Source organism: Myotis myotis, unplaced genomic scaffold (genome assembly GCF_014108235.1).
Source record: "Myotis myotis isolate mMyoMyo1 unplaced genomic scaffold, mMyoMyo1.p scaffold_m19_p_6, whole genome shotgun sequence".
NCBI lineage: Eukaryota > Metazoa > Chordata > Mammalia > Chiroptera > Vespertilionidae > Myotis > Myotis myotis.
In genome coordinates this window covers 15,748,082-15,773,168 of record NW_023416368.1, presented here as the reverse complement: position 1 = coordinate 15,773,168, position 25,087 = coordinate 15,748,082, and the positions used below count along the sequence as shown (strand labels likewise).

General features: G+C 37.3%; 1 protein-coding gene across 4 annotated transcripts in view; it reads right to left on the bottom strand.

Moving 5' to 3' along the window:
* Positions 1–25,087, bottom strand: part of CLINT1 (clathrin interactor 1) — a 54,218-nt gene that overhangs the window by 28,030 nt on the left and 1,101 nt on the right. For 3 of the 4 annotated variants that reach the window (XM_036311919.1, XM_036311920.1, XM_036311921.1), the window contains exons 2-3: positions 900–1,004; positions 299–395 (exon numbers count right to left, since the gene is read on the bottom strand). In XM_036311919.1, the coding sequence (XP_036167812.1) occupies positions 299–395; positions 900–1,004 (202 nt within the window). Of the gene's footprint in view, positions 1–298; positions 416–899; positions 1,011–25,087 lie in introns of those variants that run through there. The other variant, XM_036311922.1, reaches the window with a different exon arrangement.

Sequence of the window (25,087 nt, the reverse complement as noted above, 5' to 3'; positions counted from 1 at the left end):
CTTAATTGCTCATACACTAAATATGCATACTACTATAGATTCATTACTTCTGAAATGCATAAATGTTTTTAGTTGGAAAAATTTTAACCTATAAAATAAAAAAATTCAACATTTAGAAGTAGTATTAATATTATTTTAAAACATTTTAAGAATAGTTGTTCATGGTAACTAGAAAACAGAACACAAATACCTGTTTTAGGATATTCTAGGATTTATTGTCACTTATGAATATACACCTTAAAATTTCAAGCATTCTTTTTAAACATGTTAAGTAATAAAAACAGACTAATGCCCATACCTTATAAACTCTTCTCCAATTTTTTTTGTTGTCTTTTAACATTCGTGACCAAAGCATATTCATAAGTTCTGGAAATTGTTCATACATAAATGTAGCCCTGAAAAGAGAATAATTTTCCTTGCAATATGTTAATTTTGACCGTAGATGGCAGGCTTGTTCTAAGTTACTATGTTTTCCTAAAGAGCCTTAAAAAAGGTAAGTTTAATTAAAAAAATTTAATGATATGCTTCCTTGAAAGTGTTTTTCCTATATTTTGTATAATATCTAGTACATTTATAAACCCCAATAATAAATATTATATTTTACAAGTCTTCAAATGTTCATAAGTTTATTTCAAGTTATTTTATACACATGTCAAACTTTTACATGGTAAGTTACAGTAAGTCTTTAAACTTCATTGACAAAATTTTTGCTTTACTTTTTTGAGCTAATTTTTAAAGAGAATGGATCCGGTGTAAAAAAACTTCCTCCATTAATATTTGAATGATTATGCAAAATTTCTATCTGGCAGCTAAACGACTTAAAACTGAAAGCAAATTTCACATTTCTATGTAAAGATACTTGCATTCTTTCTGCACTGCTGAGTCAAATTATAACTTACTTGGCAATCTCTCCCATGAGTTGCCCAGAAGGTCCCCAAGGATCATCATTCGTTGCTTCTCGAACCTTAGACTCGATCTCTGAATAATTCATAACCACATTGGTGCTGCAAAGGAAAAAAAATGCACGCACATACGCACAAAGATTAGCATCAAAATGTGAGAAACACATGAAAACTTAATAATGACACTACTGGGTGTCCTACAGGGTGGAAAAGAAAATACCTTCTATGCACCAGCTACCCTGAGGACACTATATAGCACATTTAAGTTATCTTTAAGAAGATTTTACTATTCCATTACTCTTCAAGGATACTGATAATAGATTATATTAGAACTGGCATAAGTCTAGTAAAAAATGGTTTGGGGTCAAATTAAAAAGAAAATTGAACATGATAGAGTTTATTATAAACTGAAGTTGTCAGTTTCCTGACTAGAACTGGTTTACATGCAGTCTGAAATTTCTGGCTTACAGAAGTTCTGGAAATTAATTGACAAAATTATATAACAGCTGAACATTATTTATATTTTTTTAAAAAAGCAATAACAAATAAAACACTCCAAAAAAATGTTTAGAACCACTTTGAACATTTAACTGTAAACACTTAATCTTTTTAACTTATATACATTTTGAACCTCACTATATAGTCACTGTAACCCACACTTTTAATGGCTATAGGATATTCCATCAGGAGATTGTATGATAATCATTTAACTTTCACTTAGACTTCATCAGTGGTCAAGAACATGGCTTCTAGGAGTCAGAAAAATCTCATTCCAATCACTTTGTAACCTTTGACAAAACTATTTTGATTCTTTCTAACTCAGCTTCTTCAAATGCAAAATTAGAATAAGATTACTAATTCAAAGGGAGCATGTCAAATGGTACTTAATTATTAGCACAGTGTCTGACATATAGGAAGTCCTTAATATGTTAGCTATTATGCTTTTATTCTTAAAGATAATAATCACCTATTAGAATTTTAAAATATTAAATATTTTTATAAAAAAATGATTAAAGAGTACCTTAAATTTAAAACATCAGATGGCAAAACTGCTTGATATTTAAAGCAATTTCACATACTTATACGGATTTAAGAATTCAAAGATATGCTGAGGAGTAAAGAAATACTCTGAAAATGTGACACACTATACCACCATTAATTTGACATCTAAAGTTCCAATTGTTACTAAACAATTGTTACAATAGATGACAATGAATATGGTAATTCAAATCTCCCACTTAAAATTAATTCTTAGAAATAATGAGAAATCAGAATTTGGTAACTATTACTTAAATAGATCCAACTTTTGCTATATAGTTTTTTAGCCATCAAACAATTTTACTTTTAAAATAAGAAAGGTTTGATTAAAATTGGCAACTGAATCTTTCTCGAACACAAAAAAAGATAAATTTCAGATTTACTGAAAACACTTCAATTTATTTTGAAGAAACAGACTAGTTATAAACAGTTTTGGGTCAAATTTTAAAAGAACCATTATGCATATAATTATGACTTGCCAAATCACAGAATAAACCCGACTTCTAGATTTACATCCAAAATACTATTCTACTAAGGAAGAAAAGCAAAACACTAATATTTTCTTTTAAATCTTGGAAAATATTAATTAGTATGATAAAATAAATACAAGTTATTTCCCTGGGGTTAAAATAAAACACAATCTCCACTGCCTCCTTTAAAATTTAATACTATTAATGAGTGAATTTACATAAAAATCCACTAATAATTCTATTGACAATAATTTTATGTATAAAGAGAATAATCATATTTTTTCCTAATTTTGTCAACAATGGAACCAAAATAAAATCAAGGCAGCCAAAATCAAGGCAGCCAATGACAGATTTGCAATTTAAGATGCCACAAAATGATTGATTTCAGAATGCTTTTGTTTGTCCTACTGGCTGAAGAATGTGTGGCGTAGGCAGTTAAAAGTGTCAAAATGCAGCTGTGGGAATGAACAATAGCAATTAGGATTATAGTTCATCCAAGCATTTCATTATCAAGAATGCACTTGCAATCTGTTTGCATTGTTTAATTTGAGAATAAGATGAAAGAAGTTAATCTCTCAGTCCATACTCTGAAATATTTCACGAGAGCCTTAAATGCTGTTGCTTTCAGAACACTGCTCTCCTTGTTCAAGCCACAAAAGCCCATGGGTCAAATGAGAAAGGTCCTGTTTCCGTAACCCTTCACAAAATTCTTAGCTGAAGGCCTGTGGGTTGGAATATTGTGTGTTTAGAAGGAGAGGTGGCAGAGAGCCAAGAATTTAAGAATCTCCTTATTTCCTTGGTTCCAAAAACAATGGGAACTATGCAAAATGACAACTTGCCATTAAAACAGACGTACAATATCGTTATAAGGTATATCCACAGAAAGATATGGCAACAATAACAACAAAAAAATAACAAAATGAGAACACTTCCATGAAGAGAAGCAGGCTCTATTTTAAAGTCATTTTCCAATAAAACTTGCTTCAGAAACTGGAAAGAATTCTCTTAAGATGAGATCTAATCACAAAGAATTTCAAAACAAAGTATTTTTAAGACTCATTCAATGCAGAAACAAATGTAAACTAAAACAAAACAACACTGTATAGTCTGGCCTTTTTCCAGGTCATTCAAAAATAACTATTTCTAAAAAGGTAGAGATGGCATTTTGATCTTTCCTTTCCCATGTTTTCTATTGCCCTCAATCCACACCCTACCCATAATTCCGGTGACCTTTTAAAAAAAGGAAAAACCCTCCCTCCCTCCAAAAAGAAAAGTTAAAAAAAATTATGTCCAGATGTGAAAGGGAAAAGCAGCTAATTTATTCCCTAAACTTCCCATGATTGACACAAATGTTTAAAAATGGATATTTCAGACACTAGAGGGGGCTCTCTCATCAGTTTTTTAAAACATAAAATTCAGACAAAGGTTTCTGATCTATTCTGCAAACAAAATTATAAGAAACTAGTGACCTGGTGCACTGATTCGTGCCCATTGAAAGGAAATTAATTAGAAGGTGGGTGAGATGGGCCGGACACGCCCTGGAGCCAACCTCCTGCAGTCCCTCCCCAGCATCTGTGAGTGAGCAGGGTCCCTCCAGCAGGTGGGGTCCCTCGGCCTGGCCGAAACTGGCTCTCCGACATCACCCAAGGAGTCCTAGAGTACGAGAGGGCATTCTGCAAAGTTGCTGTTGCACAGGTTGTGGAATGCAAACGCAAGTGTGCAGTAAACCAGATTCGGGGTCAACAGTGCCCCAGCAACAACATAACCCATGGCCGAAGGTGGAATCATGTGACCCTGTGAAGAATCAGGCTCCCTCCTCTCTGGTTTCAGGGTGTGTCACCCCAGAACCACAGCTGCCAAGTCACTGCAGCTCGGCAGCTCCTGCGTTGAGTGTCTGTCCCCTGGTGATCAGTGTGCATCATAGCAACTGGTCAGACGATAGGAGAGACACTTAGCATATTAGCCTTTTATATATATATATATATATATATATATATAAATATATATATATATTACCAAAGAATATAAGCTGATCATGTCCTGAAGATTTTACCTTTAAGCAATACTGAACAATTGTTTTTTCCAAGGATAAAATCCACAATTAAAATCATTATTTCTTATATTTGTAAAACTGCTAATTGCTTCCACAGTTCTTTTACAGTTTACTTTTGTTCCTCACAAACCCTAGTAAATACGTAGGACAAAATTAAGAGTCCCCAGTGAGTATACTTAACTCCAGACAACCCAGCACCTCTCACTCACTGGATCTTTAATGCCGACTGCTAAAACTTACTATCTGCAAGCTCTATACACATGCTTCATGGCTGCGTGAACATAGACAAAGTTCAATTAGTTGAGGGTTGATTCCTCAATCTGTAAATTATTAATGTTCACTTTAGCCTTCCTCTTTATTCCCCATTTTCTGCTTATTTCACCACTCACTAATGATAAAATATCAAGTTACTTTACTTGACAACAGTTTGAGTCCAGGTTTTAGAAGCAAAAATTGGTTGTAAGTAAAAGCTAAAATGGGCTTTTACTTACAAATGGTCAATGCTTCTAATCTACATTAAGAAAAATCAATAAAATGGTAAGAAAAATATTTGTATATCATTTATAGTTTTTCTGTCAAAAGTTCAAAAATAGGCTTTATTAAAACAAAACTATACACTACAGGAAAAGCAAAGTGTAATCCAGTACTAACTACTAACAAAGGAATAAGGAAATTAAAACGGAATGATGTAAGAAATATTTTTTCCAGCTTGCCTTTTGAATTTTACTTTTTTTAAAAATGGATTCAAATGTGTCTACATTTCTAATATAGTTTTTTCTTTTTATTTTAAACTTATTATAAATACTTCATTCACTCCAAGGTCAGGAAAATATTTAGCAGTATTTTCTTTTGGATCTTTAAACTTCTATTTTATCGTACACATGCATACTCCCATCCACACTTAAGACACAGAGGGTCAGAGAAACAGAAAACAGGCAGCAAAAGACAAAGACAGCTCAAAATAATGGTTTTAAATAATAGTATGTTTTTCTTACAACTTTGCTGAATTTTCCAAAATTACCCCATGAACATATTGTAATCAAAGGAAATTATTAAATATCATTAAAAATATAAATCAAATAATATATCATTAGCTACACTTTAACTCTGTAAAGGGAAATAAGCATCATGATAGACCACATGAGGGGAAGTATTATTTATACTTCTAATGTTTACTTTTACTAACTAAAATATATGTATATGTACTAAAATATATATACAAATCAAGTTCTATGTATGTAAAACTACAGGAAATAATTTAAGTACCTACTATTGGTATTAAAAATTATTTTTAAAAACTATATATTAGGGAAGAATGATTCCTGAAAATAAAGCCTTTATTTAAAAGTTACTTTTAAGCCCTGGTGGGTTTGGTTCAGTGGATGGAGCGTCGGCCTTCGGACTGGGGGGTCCCAGGTTTGGTTCCCGTCAAGGGCATGCACCTTGGTTGATGACACATCCCCAGTGGGGGGTGTGCGTGAGGCAGCTGATCGATGTTTCTCTCTCATCGATGTTTCTAACTCTCTATTCCTCTCCCTTCCTCTCTGTAAAAAATCAATAAAATATATTTTTTAAAAAAAGTTACTTTTAATCTCAATGCCACAGAGTCAGATGATACTTTTATGATTTAGGTAAAATTATTATGCTCCTTGTAAAGTATCAATCTTTAAAAAAAACCTTTTAAAAATAATAAAACATCTATAAAATGAATAATGAAGAAAGTTTTCTGAGTTAACAAATCATTCAAGCCAGGAAAATTTGTTATATAGGGTATCTCCCCAAAATGTATACACACTTTGAATAATTATAAAGGCAGTGTTTATTAAAATACATTTCATTTTCAAAATTGAGCCACTAGCTCTTAAAGTGTGTATGCATTTTGGGGGTAAACCCTTTATTTTTAAAATAATCTTTCTAGCAAAAACATTAGGGAAGTAGTTTTAAGAATACCCGCTCTAAAGGCTTGATAATGGACCCTGTGATATTCATTTTTCATCAGGAAAGGATTTTCACCATGTTATCCTTATTTGCAAGCTGAACATTTTATAGACTCAATACTCACATTTTAAAACCAAGTTATATGTTGTTATAGTTCTGTAAAGAACATCAAATTTATGGTCAATAATAAGAACTCCAGTACTCCCAAACTGAACAAACATAGTTTTTGTTGTTAGCAGAAAATGTGAGGCTGTACAGAAATGCTGTGAGGGAGGTAGAAAAGCTGATTCAACCTCTTGGCTGGATATTTGCTACCCATCAAAAAAAAAAAAAAAAGTATTTTCTTGATCTGAAAATGCAACACAAAACAATGGAAACTGTCTTAACACAAGCAGTGGTTCAATAGAAGAATCAATGCTACTGAAGCAAATGTTATCATATTTGATTATATAGTAGCTTAGTTATAAAACTGCCACCATGCTAAGACAAGAATAAAACTACAGCCCCTTCTTCTTAAAAAAAAAAAAAAAAATGAATGAGGAGAGAGGGAAAATATTATATTTATAACAACTCCTTAGTAAAGAAGTTAAGAAACTCACTCAGGATCACATGTTGGTAAGTGGCAATAGATGTTCAAACTTTGTTAGGTTTTCTAATTCCAAAGCCCATTTTCTATTGTGCCATTATGCCTTAAAATCAGAGAATTACTAATATAAGCCGACCTACATGAAAAGCCTACTAATTAATATATAAGATAATATCACAAACTGTGATACTAAAAGAACTAAATGCTGATTTAATATTTCAAAAGACCTAAAAAATACATTCTAAGTTATGGAAATTATATTTTCTTTGGCTTTAGTAAATATTAAATACAAACTATTCAACTGAAAAGGAGGAAACCAATGTACCCTCTTCCTCTTAAAAGTAGGGCAAAGAAAATGGGGAAAACTGAAATTAAAGATATCTAAAGTATGAGGCTGCCTTATCCATTCTCCTGCAGTAACACGACTTCAGAAAAGAGTAATCTGATAAGTTAAAAATCACATATCTTTTATGTGGGAAGCTCACGTGCATATTATTTATGACTTCACCTATTTACATAAAGGATTCTGCACCTTCTGTTTTCCTCTTCGCTTTTCAAAAGAGAACATTAAAATGCCAAATGCTGAAACATGAATTTGCACTGAAATATTATACCTCATCCTTTGGCTATCAGTCAAAAAACAAAACTAAATTAAATACAAATAAACACTGTAGAGCAGTTTACTTACTGACAGGTTTTGTTGAGGGAGGAGGGGAGTCCCATAGTCCTTTTTAAGGATCAAGAATAAGTCTAGATACTCAAAGAGCAAGTTAGACACAATGACTAGATACATAAAACATTTTAAAAACATGGTACAAACAGAAAAACTGCCTAAGTCAAACTTAAGCTGCCTGCCTACTAGTATATGACATTAAAACCACAGAAGATGTTGTGAAGATGTTGTATTAATGTTCAAAACACCATGTCAATTGTTCCCTCCCATAATGATATAAGACAACAGAAAACTACCCCTAGTTAATGTTAACTATTTTTGAAATACCCAATTGACTTAAGCTGTAAGAAAATGGAGGACTGCATACTCTTTTCTAAGCCAAAAGCCATTCTCACATTAAGTCTACTACCGAATTCTTTGATCCATTCAGACCAATGATAGGCTTCCACTTCAGTAATAATTCAGTCCAGTATTACCATGGGGGTGGAGAAGTAAACTACAGAATTTTAATCATTCTTGATGTTTTCCTATTACTGAACATTGTTGACTGTTACGGGACTCTCAGAAGTTTCAGATGTGTCTAGTTAGTTTGAGCCTGTGCAAACTGTTATTGAATTAGTACTGGAAGTTTTCCTGGAATGTTAGATGAACTCTTCTGTAAGCAAGGGTTATTCCTATAATCTTAACTCAAAATTTTAGACTGCACTTGTGTTACTTACAGATAAAGTAGAAAGATACATTCTATAAAACTCTTGTCTATAAAAGTACTTATTTTTCAGGGCTTTGGGGATGGGTGGGGAGCAAATTAAACACCAACACTACTCTGCAGGTAGAAAAAAAACTATAAAAATAAGCCCTAACATTCTTTTTTTTTTTTTTTTAAATATATTTTATTGATTTTTTACAGAGAGGAAAGGAGAGAGATAGAGAGTTAGAAACATCGATGAGAGAGAAACATCGATCAGCTGCCTCCTGCACATCTCCTACTAGGGATATGCCTGCAACCCAGGTACATGCCCTTGACCGGAATCGAACCTGGGACCTTTCAGTCCGCAGGCCGACGCTCTATCCACTGAGCCAAACCGGTTTCGGCAAGCCCTAACATTCTTGAAAGACTACCTTAACACCTTTGTGTATCTTCAAAGTTATGAAAATGAAAATGTTTGTACAGACTCCAATCTCCCAGATTCGAACAAGAGTTAAAGTATTCTGTGCGTACTAGACTTATTCAGCACAGGGAAACTAATATTTAAATTCACCAAGTTTTATTTTTCAGGTAAGAACTTTTGCATGGAGAGCACTTTTCATAAACTTTTTATTGAGTTTGTTTAGATTTGACTGTGTCATTAACCCAAGGTACCACCAAACCTGGTGCTCCTCTCTAAGTATATGCAAAGCTTCTATTTTCTATCTGTGAATCATCATTTTCTTAGGCTCTGCCAGGTTCACTACTAGTACTGGAGGTTGGCTTTCTTTGTTTTTCACAAAGAAGTTAAATTCTCATCACAGTCCTAGAACTGGAGCACAACAAAGCTGTGAGGTAGATGCCTATGACTAGCTTAGCTAGGTGGCCTGTTTCCACACATGCAAGTCAAATCTGGATCAAAACAAAGTTATATATTATTTTCTTTTATGAATTTTCTAGATGTTTTAAAAAGTTAAAACTTTGAACAGAAAAATCTATCAAGAATCTACTGTATTTTAGAAAGGTGAACAGTTTCATAGGAAATGTAACATGAAAAATTTAATCTAAAAACTTTTACAGTAACTAACATTAACCTACTAGTATTTATAACATACTTTCTCTTCTAATCTCTAAAAATAGTCACTGTAGATTATCTGTATTCCCAAATGATATCTTTATCTAAATATTTCAAGCTTAAAAACCAACATTCCAAATCCACACAATTTCAAATTGTGCATTAAAGAAATAAGTACTCAGTCCCTTGCTTACAGAAGAGTTCATCTAACATTCCAGGAAAACTTCCAGTACTAATTCATTATCAGTTTGCATGGGCCCAAACTAACTATACACATCTGAAACTTCTGAGAGTCACAAAAACTGATTATGTTCATCACTTAAGTACAAAATTGTTCTAAAATGTTAACAGAATAAATCCTATGAATTTACTAGAGGCCTGGTGCACGGATTCAGGCACAGGTGGGGTCCGGCCAGCCCACCCCATGGGGACCAATCAGGGCTGGGCTGGCTGAGGGGAGGGGCTGCGGGTGGTTGCCCAGCCGGCCACACCCCAATCAGGGATGGGGAGGCCAATCAGGGGCCAGGCTGGCCAGGGTAGGGGCCATAGGAGGTTGGGGGGCCGATCGGGGCCCCCATCAGGCAGTTGGCCACCGCAGTGTGCCTCATAGTGACCAGTCATTCCAGTCATTCCGCCGTTCCGGTTACTTGGTTTTTATATATATAGAGAGATTTCCCAAGAAAACACAGAAAATCATTATTTTATGGTTTATGTAGAATTCAAGGTCAAGAAGGATTACAGCCTGTTCAGCGTGGCTCAGTGATTGAACCAGGAGGTCACGGTTTGATTCCCAGTCACGGCACATGCCCGGGTTGCGGGCTCGATCCCCAGTTCAAGGCTTACAGGAGGCAGCCGATCGATAATTCCCTCTCCTCATTGATGTTTCTATCTCTCTCTCTCCCTCTCCCTTCCTCTCTGAAATCAATAAAAATATTTTTTTAAATAGTTATTAAGAAGTCAACAACCCAAATTTAGTTTCAAATGGCAAACTATGTACCACAGTAGAATGTATATGTAAATTGACCACTGAAAAGATAAAAACATATAGAAGCAGTAACTAAAATACCTCGTTTTACATAAAAGGTCATTAAATGTGTATAGTCTAACACGAAGTCTTTTGGGAAACACTAGGAACCACATATAATTATTTCAATGACTCAAAAAATATAAGAATTGATCTAAAACAAAACAAAACAAAAATTTAAACCAGGATGGTAGTTGGATTTCTGCCCCTCAAAGTCTGTCATTTAATTCTTTTTCCCAAAAGATACCGACCTCTTGATCACTATTAAGTGTGACTTAAACTGGCAACTTTTCAAGGAAATAAGTTTTATAGTTTATATAACAGATGTGCAAGGAAAACGATATGAATGAAATAAGCCAAGAAAAACATGCTGATGTACACAACTAAATCATGACCTGTGGGAAGAAGAAACGTTACAACTACCCCCCTTTCCTTACTACTTCAGTGGTTAGCAATACCAAGTAAAAGAACCCATTTTCAGAAATTAAAATGGGCCTTGACTCTAGGAACTGTTCTAAAATCCAAAGCCACGCCAGAGGAAAATATTGCACATTTATGTATTTGCATAATGGGCTTTATCTTTTATGGCTAATTTTCTGTAAAAGCAAGTTAATACTGATCAACAATTTATGAGGAAATTAATAGGACCCAGATATTGTCTCTGATCCCTGGACAAATCACCCACTCTGTGTCTCAGTTTCTTCTTCTGAAACGTAGTTCCTATGTATTTAGAGATGAAATGAAATGATATGTGTAAAACATTTAACACACATGGTTATTTTTCTGCCAGTAGGTTTTATTTTTAATTTGAAGATATTCTTTATATGACCCCTTAGACTGGCATAACACCCACATCTCATTCATTGTTGCAGAACTTTACAGTATTAGCAACCTATCTGACCCACAGAGTAGAAACTGAAATGAAGATTTTGAAGACATAAATATACAGAAAGGCAGAAATAACTTTATGACTAAGAAATGGCCATAGAGCTAGCAATGAGTTATCACTAAGAGACAGGACAAAGCATCTATTAATACAAGCCTCAGCACAGAACTGCTATTTTATGCTTAAAAGAGTTTGTATTTTAAACTTCACGCTCCTTAATCTTAGCATACCATAGACTGTGAGCTAGGTTTTTATTTTACATTAAGTAGCAATTTCTATTTTAGTGGTAATCTGATATCATCTGATAAAATGTATCTAACTTTTTTGGATTCACTAAACTAACTCACTGATATCAACCACCGGGGTCGTACATACCAAAGCAAATTATGCCAAAAACAAACACTGAAACTATTCTAATCAGAAGGGAAATTATCTAGCATGAATTTTGTATTTACAATTTAGGAATATCCAAAGGAGAATTCTGAACTTTCAAAATGCCAAAAATAAGGTCTATGTAACTCACTCCAGGCAGTCTCTAGCTAAACAAAAGGGTTTTGGAAGGGCCATGATACCCAATTTCTGTACTGTTTCATCTGCAAGAACACAAGTCATTATCCTAGGAAATGTCTGGATGTCCAAGGCCATGATGGTTTATGTGGAAGTCCTTCCACTCTCCTCTAGCACAGGTCCTGCTGCTATCATGACCTGGGCAGCAGATAACAGGCTCACAAGAAGCTATCCCAACATAAGCTAGTCCCATGATGCTAAGGAGTTATTTTTCAGAGGCACTTTGGTGGCAGGCAGTAAGATTGGGAGAGGGGACAAAGTGTTGTATGCCTGGCAAAAGAGAAGACCTGTATGGTTCAGGGAAGCAGGATGAAAGCTGCTTCCAAAATGAGGCAGGAATGGTGCTTGGAACATTGCAGCAAGTGAACAGGCAGAGGCAGCCATGACTAGGAAATGCTTTTCCTTTCATGGTCATATAAAAAGAGCTTTCACAACACAAAATTGTATGAATACTAACCACTATCAACCATCTAAAAACATATGTGTATATGGATGAAGCCTAAAAGGAATAAAAACCATAAAAACATTTATACAATGAAAAATTTTTTCCTTAAAAAAAAAAAAAAGGTAAGAAAAACAGCACTTGTGTATAAAACTCTTGACTTGCTAAGGAAATATCCTGTGGCTGGGCTGATTTAATTCTGCTGAGGATCAGCTTCTACTCCCTGGCTCAGCAGCCTGCGTGTTATATCAGTGCCCTGTCTGCACAGATAAAAGCTTTCTGAAAAGACAACTTTGGAGGGAGGGCCAGAAGGTAGAGTCAAATTGCTCTCTGCCCCTCGGCTAGCAGCAGAACAGGGCTGCCAGAACAGAAGACTATTCCCCAGGAATGCGAGTCCCAAGCCAAAACTGTTTTCTATTTCCAACTGATTTATTTCTATTTTCTGTCATGTATCTTGATAACTTTTAAGATTTTCATTTTTATTTTCTTCTAAAACAGTACTCTGTCCTTTTGTGAAAAATACTCTGGGAGATATTAACAGGTGTCATGTGAGAAAAGGAGTGTATGGTGAGTTTTGGGAAAGGTTACAGAAAAACAAAGGCAACTTTATTTCTGCAACAATTCTCAGAGACTTTACTATTCTAACGTGCATTGTGAGTCTCTAAAACTTTGGAGACAACACTTCTTTTCCCTGGAGCTTTTTGTAAGTGTCCCAGAAATCTGTTTCTATAGATGTACTATTTTTTGTCTTTTCAAACTTTGAAAAAGGTTAGTTTATACCTTTCATCTCAACATTTTATTTTTTAGTATACAGTACAGGAATGGGCAAAAGTAGGTCCACAGTTGCAATACAAATAAATAATACAAAAGTTAATAAATAGCAATCCTATATAATAAAAGCCTAATATGCAAAATGTCCCCTCGGGCAGTTGTTCGGCGGGAGACTATGACGTGCGCTGACCACCAGGGGACAGCGCAGAACATGGCAGGCAGTCAGCAATGCACTGCAACTTCTCACCGGCTACCTGGGGGCGGGAGTGATGGGGACAGAGGTGTGGTCAGAATGCCAAGTGTTCCCCGAGCTCACTCCCCCTGCTACCTTCCCTTGGGACACCAGGGCTCGTGTGTTGGGAAAGCCCCCACGCTCAGGTGCTGGGCACCCTTGAGGAGCCTGCCCCACACCCACGCGGCCTCTTCTGGGTGAGCTGGGCCACAGCTGCCGGGACCACAGGGGCCAGTCGGGCTCCCCATGGGTTTGCACAGGAGCCGGTCCGTGTGGTGCCGCTGGGCGGCCCAGAGGCCCACTCTGTGCCCTGGCCCACAGCATTCAGCCACGCTCACTGCATCTCTGCGTGGAGCCTCGAGCACCGTGACTCAGGCGGAGGGGGGCACGCAGGGGCCCAGATGCTGCCCAGGGCCCAGATGTCAGCTGGGACCTGCCCTTTCATACCAGATGCTCGTGCTTCGATCGCCAGCCAGGCCTAGGGACCACACCTGTGCACGAATTTCGTACACCAGGCCTCTAGTACAAGGATATAACTGTTTTGGGTATTCACAACTGTAAACCTACTTTTGCCTACCCCTGTACGTTTTTTCTTTTTTTATCTAATAGCTTTTCCTTTAATCTTTTATTTTTCTGTTGGCTGGCTTTCCGCTTTTTATTTTCCTTTACATCTCATTTATTTTTATCATATTTTTAAAAAATCTCTTTGATTGATCTTAACTGTTGATCTTCATTTTCTATCTTAAGTCTCATAGACTGTTTTACGTTTTGTACCCTTTCTCCCCTGGGGTTTAAAAAACTTTTAAACTTCATTCCATATTTGCGAATTTGCTTGCTCACTAAAATGTATTTGTAACTCCCAAATTAATATTCACAGTGCTTTCATGGTCACTGTAAACATGTATAGAGCAGCGAAAAATTTGAGTCGTCCCTCATACACATTCCCAGCTGAGGTGGGATCACAAAGGTGATGCTCTGCCTTCTTTCTGTTCTCATATTGTAAACAAGTGTCCCTTCCCTGGTCTATTCAGTGCTATGTTGTGCACTGTGCTTTTTCTTGGTGATTTCACTGTTTAATTATGGCCCCAACCCTAGTGCTGAAGTGCTGTCTAGTGTTTCTAAGCATAAGAAGGCTGTGCTGTGCCTTACCGAGAAAGTACCTGTTAGATAAACGTTGTTTAGACATGGGGAATCACCATCTGTACCTATTACAGTGAAAATCAGCTCAAGCAAGAAACAATAGATGTTTCTGGGGTTTGATTAGGAGAGGTCTCAGAATATCTCCCCACAGATTGCTTATCAGTTGCAATGAGAAAAACTGTAAGTGGAGGGACCATATAATAACTTGACTGAATATTCAAAATTGAAATGACTAAGAAGGGACATATAGACATTGTTTTCCTACAGAAAAGGGCACAAGATTACTTAATGTAATGTTCCAGCTCAGGATACACAAACTGAGAAACATCAGTTAAACCTAAATTGAGGAATATTCTATATAATAACTGGCCTGTGATCTTCAAAAATACCAGTGTTATGTAAGATTTTTTAAAAAAGTTAAGGAACGCTTCATTAAAGGAGACTAAATAATTATGACAATTAAATAGAATACATAACCCTGGAAAAAATCCTGTACTGTACAAGAGTGGAATAAATGACAAAATAAGAATATGGACTACAGAGATAAAATCATTGTTTCAATGTTAACTCTTCTAAATCTGATACTGTGGCTATGTTAAGGGAATAATCCTTGTTCTTAGTAAGTGCGCACAGAAGTCTTTGAGGCAAAGAAAGGAGTCTTGTAACCACAATTTTCAAATGGATCAGAAAAGTGTGTGTGGGTGTGAAGAGAGATAAAAAATAGAGAAGGAAAAGAGAGAATGACAAATATGGCAAAATCTTAAAAATTGGTGAATCTAGATATAGGGTATACAGGTGTTCTCTTTATTATTTTTAAAACTTTAATTTCAAATAAAAAGTTATTCAAAAATCTCACTGCAAAGTGAGACTCAATGCCACTCTATTCAATACTTTAAAATGATTAATTTTATGTTACATGACTCTTACCTAAATAAAAAAATTTTTTTATCTGCTTAAGAAATACATATAACTTGGAGCAAAGTTAATCTTCATAAAAAGGACTGATTAGTTTATTTTGTTTTCATTTTGAACTGTCATTTTCTTGACGTTACAATTTGGAGAACATTTATTTTAGTGTCAAATTAGGCAACAACTAGTTTTTTCAAGTGCAATCATTCCTCCATTAAAGCATCGAAGAGTTTAGATGCAGAGTGAACACTATGCTTTTACATACAGAATGCATACGTTTTGATTCAAAGTTTACCAAAGTTAAACAATTATGAAATTTAGGTTTACCTGATTTTTATAATTAATGTCATTTTATTTTACATTTAAGATATTATTAAAGAAACAATTAGTAATAAAGCAGTCCTCCTTATTCACAGCTTTGCTTTCTGCATTTTCAGTTACCTGTGGTCAACCATGGTCCAAAAATATTAAACGGAAAACTCCATAAACATTTCATAAGTTTTAAAGCGCACACTGTTCTGAGTAGCATGATGAAATCTTGCGCTGTCCAGCTCTGTCCAGCCTGGGATGTGAATCATCCTTTTGTCCAGCATCTCCACACTGTATACACCTCCCATCCATTAGTCATTTAGTAGCCATTTCAGTTATCCTGCGGTATTCAAGTAACCCTTATAGTAGCCTAATCCTACTTCACAATACCTACGTCATTCAGCTCACACCAACCATCTCATCACACAGGCATTGTATCATCAAAAGAAAAAGAAAACTGAGTACAGAAGAAAGTACTTTGTACTGTAGTTTGGACATAGTATATAAAAGTTGGGAACTATCCACGGTTTTAGGCATCCATTGAGGGTCTTGAAACATATACCCCACAGATAGGGGGGAACTACTGGATAAAAAATGCAAATCTTACTGTTTTGGGACACTAACCATCACCTCCCCCAAACTATGTTCACATGTCAAGCAGTCCTAAGTATTTATGAGTAAAAAAAATCATAAAAGTTAAACATTTTAGTCAATAGGCCAAAAACATCCTCAATGAAGCTCTTAGTATTATTCTATTATCAAGTTCTTATGTAACAAAGTAACATATTACCATATTTAATGACAAGTGAATAAAAGCTAGCAAAATGTTACATCCTATATAATAAAACCCCAATATGCAAATTGGCTGAATGGCAGAATGACTGGCAGCTATGATGTGCACTGAGTACCAGGGGGCAGATGCTCAACGCAGGAGCTGCCCCCTGGTGGTCAGGGCACTCCCACAGGGGGGAGCGCGGCTCAGCCAGAAGCTGGGCTCATGGCTGGTGAGCGCAGTGGTGGTGGCAGGAGCCTCTCCCACCTCCGTGGCAGCACTAAAGAGCAGCGAGCCGAGCAGTAAAGAGCAGCGAGCCGAGCAGTAAAGAGCAGCGAGCAGGCAGGCGGTACAGAGAGGGGTCCTGGACTGTGAGAGGGATGTCTGCCTGCCGGCTTAGGCCCGATCCCCAGCAGGCAGATATGCCCCGAGGGGTCCCAGACTGAGAGAGGGTGCAGGCCGGGCTGAGGGACCCCCTCCCAGTGCACCAATTTTGTGCACAAGGCCTCTAGTTTGGATATAATAGTAACAGCATACTTATTACTCTGCATAACTAGGACACCAATTGCCACTTGCTAGAAAAACTTTTAGCCAAATATTTAGCATAAAATATTTATTTAAAAGTTATTTTGCGCCTGGCCAATATGGCTCAGTGGTTGAGCCGACCCATGAACCAAACCAGGAGGTCACAGTTCAATTTTTGGTCAGGGAACATGCCCAGGACTGCTTGTGGGCTCAATCCCCAGAAGCAGGTGTGCAGGAGGCAGCCCATCAGTGATTCTCTCTCATCACTGATAATTCTATCCCTCTCTCCCTCTCCCTTCCTCTCTCCGAAATCAATTAAAAAAAAAAATTTTTAAAGTTGTTTTGAAAATTCCATTTACTACAAATTCAACTGTATATCATTATCAATTGAAGTGCAAGTTCCTCAAATACAATTTCTAATAAAATTTAAAAGCCTAAGCTCCCAAGGTCTATTTTTTTTTTTAAATGGGAACATTACTTCTATTCAACAACCCAAAACACTCTTACTCTGTACTTAAAGCAGCTTCAGACTCACATTGCTTTATATGTAAGTTTAATTGTGAAACAACCTTTCCTATTGCTGACAGTTGCGTAAGGCCACTTGCACAGGTTATTTACTTTTTTTAGTAAATCCATTTTTTTTAAAGAAAGGACAGTGTGATTTTTTTCTTGTCAAGAGGTATCCTATGTCAAACTGGCTCCACAAGCAGATTAAATAGCCAAGGGACAAGCAGATCAAATATCCAAGGTATTAAAAAGTGAGTATAGCATAAGTTTAATCTGCATCATAGATCCATCCCAATTCTAGTTTTTAAAGATATGATAAAATAGCTACTAAAATTAGAACTAATCTAAGGAATAACAGTCTTTGTTCAGCCACTGAGCCACACCGTCCAGACTGAGTGAAACGTTTTAAAAGCATGCATACACATTTACCACATAATGTTTTTGTATGGAAGTCATAAAAAACATGTTAGAATTAAAGACTCTAAGAATTTAGAAACAAAATTCATATACAAAAAGGAGACATTCTAAAATAATTGGCTAACTAGACTTTTCTTAATTATAAAACATGCCTATCTATTGATCTACAGTGACAAAATCATTCATATTTAATAACTTATTAGCTAAATCTATCCATAACTCATAAATAGCTATAAATTGGTTCCAACATGCCATGTTCTTTTACCTGTATTGAATTTTCAGGCTAAAGAGCTCTAGTAAGCCAAAAGAATTTCTTGCTGGTTAGAGAGATTGGGTTGAATAATTGGAAAGCCCTTTCTGCAAGGTGCTTTCTTTGCATATACTGCTCACCTATTGCCAGAGATCATGAATTTGATATATTTTAAAGGGTTCTTTTCTTGATATTGTTCAGTCTTTTTAAGGATAAATTGTCAACTTCAATTTCCCTTCAAAACCTAAATCTTTTTACATTTTAAAGATGCTTACATTAGCAGTATCTTTAAAATCTTGAGGAAATACAAAACAAACTGAACAAAAATGAACAGATGGAGCAATACGTCTTTCCAAAGACTTTATTCCTCAATATGTCTTTCAAAGGAGTAATTTCTGTAATATGCTTTACAGTGTTAAAGTAAAAGCATTTACAATTTGGTAAACACAAGCATAGGGCACACATAATAGAGATATTTAATGAGTTTTCCTATATGTAGGTTAAGTTGTCTACTCAAGTGAAGAGTACCCCCTGAAAATAATGATCTATGGATTAGGACATAGTTCTTACATACTTCTAGTAGTGTGCCATGTGTTTTACATGCATTTAATCCTCACAGAAACTCTGTAAAATAAATATCTCCTTTTTATAAATAAAGAAATTGAGAGATACTGTTCCAGTGCTGTTTCTTAGTGGACCTACTACTACTGGATGTGATACAATTTCAATCCAGTTCTGATCTCTGAATTACAAACCATTTCCCAGATCCATTAAATACACCTGGAGGTGCCTATGTATAGTAGGAGAGTATGTATGGCTAGGAAATTACCATAAAAATACGTAGATGGACAAACACATAATTAGGCTAAACAAGGAAAGCTCATATGAAGTAAAAAACAAGAAGTTTAAACAGTTAAATATGTTGTTGCAAATGTTAAGTAATGTCAGCTGAGGCTGAAAAAAGTTAACATTATATATAAGACTCATTACAAGTACTAAAAATATACTTTGAATCTATGAGGTAGTTTTGTTCTCCAAAAATTGGAACTTGAATTTGATCAAAATAACTAGAGACAATTACCAATTTATAGGAAATACCTAGGTTAGAGAAACATTTAAATAACCCCATGGAGGTCCCATTGGCAAAATGCAGACCAAGGGAAATGCAAATAACCACGTTTCTTCAACAAATAAACTTCGAGAGGGAAGAAAAGTAGAGGCTGAACCTACAGATCAAGAGAATCAAGAGATATATCCATTAGCTAGAAACATCACAAAAGGAATTATAAGGCAATTAAAAAATGAACACTGACTGAACATTTGATATCAAGTAATCATCATTTTCTAAAGATTTTATAATGGTACTAGACGCCCGGTGCACAAAAATTTGTGCACTGGGGGGGCGGTCCCTCAGCCTGGCCTGTGCCCTCTCGCAGTCGAACCCCTCAGGGGATGACCACCTGCTGGCTTAGGCCTGCTCCCTGGGGGATTGGGCCTAAGATGGCAATCAGACATCCCTCTGGCAGCCCGGCAGCCCTCCAGGGATGTCCACTTGCCAGCGGAGAGCAGACCTAAGCTGCAGTCGGACATCCTAGTGCTGCTGAGGCAGGAGAGGCTCCCACCACCACCGCTGTACTGGCAGCCGTCAGCCTGGCTTGTGGCTGAGCAGAGCTCCTCCATGTAGGAGCTCACTGACCACCAGAGGGCAGCTCCTGCATTGAGCGTCTGCCCTCTGGTGGTCAGTGTGTGTCATAGTGACCAGTCATTCCCAGTCTTTCTGCTGTTAGGGTCAGTTTGCATATTACCCTTTTACTATATAGGATAGAGGCCTGGTGCACGGGTGGGGGCCGGATAGTTTGCCCTGAAGAGTGTCCCGGATGAGGGTGGGTGTCCCGCTTGGGTGCCTGGCCAGCCTGGGTGAGGGGCTGATGGCTGTTTGCAGCTGGTCACACCCCCTTCAGGGTGGGGGTCCCCACTGGGCTGCCTGGTCAGTTTGGGTGAGGGGCTGAGAGCCGTTTTCAGGCTGGCGGGCGACTGAAGCTCCCAGCCTCTCCTTTTTTTCTTTTTCTTTTTATTCTGGGATTTATTTACCTTCTATAGCTGTCACTGGAGCTGAGAGCCAGCTCCAGCTCTGAGGCCGGGGCTAGCTGAAAGCAGGTAACTGGGGTTTGTTTGGCTTCTATAATTGAAACATTGCTGCTTTTGAAGCTGTTACTTCAGGAGCTCAGAGCCCGGCTGCCGCAGGCAGGGAACCTTGGCTTCCTCCATCACTGGAGCAAGCAAACCTCCTGCTCGCTTCAGCTGCGTGGCTGCTGGCCGCCATCTTGGTTGGCAGTTAATTTGCATATCGCCCTGATTAGCCAATGGGAAATGTAGCGGAGGTACGGTTAATTACCCTATTTGTCTATTATTAGATAGGATTGTGGTTATGATTTTTTTAAAAAGATGGCTCCTTACCTTTTAGAGAGTGATAAGTTTATAGATGAAATGATAGGTGTCTGGGATTTGCTTCAGAATAATATTGAGTGGGGGTGTTAGGTAGAAGTACAGATGAAGCATGATTGCCCAAACTTTTGAAGCTATTCATGTATACACAGATAGTCCCTCCATTTTCTGATATATTTGAAATTTTGCATAATAAAAGCTAATAAACACATAAATTCCAACTGGATAGGAAGTCTAGATCTAAATATAAAAGATGAAACAACAAAATTTCTTCAAGATTAAAAAATGTTATTTAAGCTGCCTATATTTTTCTTAAAGGAAATTAAACATTGAAATAAGAAAATAACACAAGAGCATAGAAAAAGTTTTAACTGAAAGTTATACTGTAAAAACTAGGAGTCCTAGTAAGAAGCACTTAAGAAGGCCAAGTACTTTTAGTGGATATATTAGTAAACATGAAAAACTACTTGTAAACTAACATTAAAGGGGGTTCAGGAAAACACGAGGCAGTTAAGTCCTTTTTAAAAGCATCTTGACATAGTACTAAATAGATTAATTTAAACTACAGAAATGCTGGCAGAAGATAAATTAAACTAATCTTTCTTTGGAATTAAATTCTTATCTACTTCTGTCCAGTTACTAGAAAAGAGGAAGGACAATTAAATTATTGTTTCAGCAATAACAATTATTTACAACTGGTTCAAAGAAAAGTTGATATGGGAAGACAGAAAGCTGACAATCATCTTTGCTTTCAAGTTCTAAGAAGCAAACTGAACAGATGATTTAGTGTAAGATGGGGAAAAAAGGAAAACTGAAAGAAAAGCAAAACAATTGATAAGGTGTAGCATATTTGTAGTTTCAAGCTTCTTGTTAATCCTCACTGAAGGATATTTTTCCCATTGATTTTTAGAGAAGAATGAGAGGGGGAGAGAAAGAGAGAGAGAAACATTGATGTGAAAGAGACGTATCGAGTGGTCACCTCCTGCATGCACCCAGACCCCCGACCTGGGCATCCATGCCCTTGACCAGAATCGAATCCTCGACCCTTCAGTCCTCGGGCTGACGGTCTAACCACTGAATTAACCAGCTAGGGCTGTAGTGGCAAGTTTCTTTAAGGCAGATATTTTACTTTGCAAGTTCACAAAATATAGTACTAATCCAATAAATAGTAAATGTACTATCTGTTGAAATAATTGAATGAACTATTTTCTATAAAAGCAAAAGGTTCTCCCTCTGGGGTCAGCCTGATGAGAACAGTAGTTTCTACAGCTGTATTACATTATTTAACACTTAGGAACTGAAAACCTGCACATAACACCAAGAAAAATCAACTTACTGGCAGAAAATGCAAACTATGCTTAAAAGAATAACTTAAAATGGACTATCTGTAGCAGTTGCCTTAGGACCTTGGGCAGCACTGTTGAAAGCAATATCATAACAAGAATTTGAAATAGATTTACCATCTATAGTAATAAAATAGTAACATGCTAATCAAATGACCTTCCGGATGAAGCCGGGGCTGCGAAGGCTGAGGCAAGCCATAGCCGCAGCTGCAAGGGCCAAGCCCCTTGCACGAGTTTCGTGCATCGGGCTTCTAGTCCTATATAATAAAAGCCTAATATGCAAATTGTTTGACTGGGAGTTCGACTGCTCGCTATGATGTGCGCTGACCACCAGGGGGCGGCACGGAACACGGCGGGCAACAGTGGAGGCGCTGCTGACCCCGATGGGCCCCCAACGAGAGCAGGACCGTGGCAGTATGGTAGAGGAGGTGAGCGGGCAGAGCCGGGCCTAGGCGGTGCGAGCAGGGGGCGATCGTCCCATTGATTGCCCCGCAAATGGTGACCAGTGGTGGCGGCAGGGGGCAGGGCCGCTGCCCAGCTCCCAACCGATCATCCTGCAGACGGCAACTAGTGGTGGAGGCAGGGTCGGGACTGCCGCCCCGCTCCCAGGCACTGAGGGAGCTGGGCAGGGGGCCTGGCCTCCATCGATCGCTCCGCAGGTGGGATGTGGAGCAGGTGAGGGGGCAGTGCCAGGCCATGGTGGGGTGCCAGGCTGGGCTGTGGGGCTACAAGGCTGGGGGTATGAGCTGGGGCCCCATCCCCGCAGGCCACCCCAAGGGACCCCATCCATGCAGAAATTCGTGCACCAGGCCTCTAGTTAATCAATATTACCCCTGAGATGAAACAGGAGGATTAGCCAGGCTTGAACAAAAAGTAGCAGTTTTGATCTACCACTATACCATGTCACCCTGTTTCTAAAATTGGGGGGGGGGGGGGGGAACAAAAAACAGAACTGCAGCAACTTTCCATTCATATCGTGTATAGCGTGACAAAATATACAAGTATCCAATTTTATTACAACCTCGAATAAAGGCAGGCAGGCCATGGACAGCAATGGTCAAGCTGATCCTAGCTGGTGGGAGTGGTGCCACTTATCCTTTCCTGCCACAGCTGCCTTTTGTGCAACTTGAGTACAAGTGGGAGGAAACTGGCACTCCAAGCTCTGCTGACTTACAGCTTTATCTGCTTTTCCTCAGTTCTACAATGTTCTGCAAAACAGAACTATTTAATACCACCAGGAGGTGCCACTCGTGGAAACTATCTCCACACCTTCTGTAAGTCTTAAAGGTCTCAAAAGCCTATTTTTGAAATATATCATCATACTTAAGAACTGCCACCATACTGGATCAAACAGTAGCTCCAGGAAACACATTTTCAAAGAGTTTATTTTTCTCCCTGAAGTAAACCTCATTGGGTAAGGATATACACTAAATAAAAGTCCTAGTTTTCCTGAGTCATAGGTTGCACTTATTTACTGCATAAAGCATTTAAATAGAACATTTATTGATTACCACTCTTTTTATGAAATGTCCTTTTTTAGCCAAAACTGTCTCAGGAGGATAATGACTTTCCAAAATTTATCTGCTATTATGAAATACTAGTTCCAGTTTTTTCATGTGGTGGACATTCATGTCTCCAAATAGCCAGCAAAGTTGAAAAAAGTCCTACTCTAAGCCAATCCCTCATTTTTCAGGTAAGGAAAACAAGGTTTGGAGATTCATGTGATTCTGCCTCAAATCATACATATGACTAATCTAAGAGCCAGTGACAGAATCTGAACCGAGTGCCCCAAGCCCCAAACCCCAAACCAATGTCCTTTCTATTATAAGCCCTCATTCTATGAATCTAAGTTCTCAGAGCAGTCCTTAATCACTTCATTGTTTCCTCATTTGCAAGTCTCCTGATCACCTTATCTCCTTGCTAATCAGAGCAGCCATTCTATGGATCCACTTCACCTCCATTAGTAGCATTTTAAGGTGAACAGTACCCTAACTGGACACAGTGCCACAGGTATTGGTTCTGTAAGATGCTTACATTTCTGGGGAAGAATTTCGTCTCTCCTGCCAGGGAAAGATGAAAATTAAATCCCCAGTATTCATCAATAAAATAACCTCATGCTGTAATCTTAATATCATGTGTCAGACACCCACAAAAGCTTTCAAAAGCCCCTGGTGGCAACATTCTTACAAGTTATTGAATAACTTGGTTCAAGTGTCCATTCTAAATTGGGTCTTACAAAGGTAGAAGTTATTTTTCAACAACAGCTCTTCTATTAGATCACTTGGTAACTGCTTATGTGGCAAATTTAACCTAAAGCACTGGACGATTAGTAAGGCAGGTGATGAAGACATACAATGAAATGAACACCAGCAGCAGGAATATTGTCTTGATTTCTATCTCCTGAAAAATGTACAGCCTCTTCAAATTTTTTGAGTACCATAAATTTAATCCTCTAAGATACCAAGATGTTTTTTAGTGGGGCTTTTCCCCTATCCTCCTGCTTAGAAACTTCTGGACTTTTAAAAACTGTCTAAACTAGTACCCAAGTCTTTACACCACATATGAAAAAACAACCAATGGACCTGGATCTGGAAAAGAAATAGTATTTTACCTTTGGAAAGCAAAATCAGAGTACATACACAGCACAATAAGCCCATTTAATAGTCAAATGAATAGTTGATAAATGAAAACTATTAAAGCAAATCACTTTTCAAACATAGGGTTTATCTCTTAATGAAGTTTATCTCACTCTCAATGCAGAAAAGTTGCTATAGTTATCAAAAGTATACTGATCTAAACATATTGTGTTATCTAAGCTCTTATACCTTAATTCCAGCATTCTAAGGTAAGAATCTATCCTTATTTTCATACCATACCTGACAACACTGGGGCACTTGAGGTGAATTAACTTGTCAGGGTTACAGTGTTGAACCAACTCTTAAAAACTACGCTCCTTAGCATAGAAAATTTGAAAATATGGTCAAACTCTAAGTTCTATGTGATGTATTATCACAGCCAACGTGAATTATTTTTTCTGGAGTCAGGAAAGCCTAACAGTTTGCCACCTACACATCCTAATTTTAGTTGGGATGGGTGACACAAATGAACTGTTTCTGTCACCACACTTA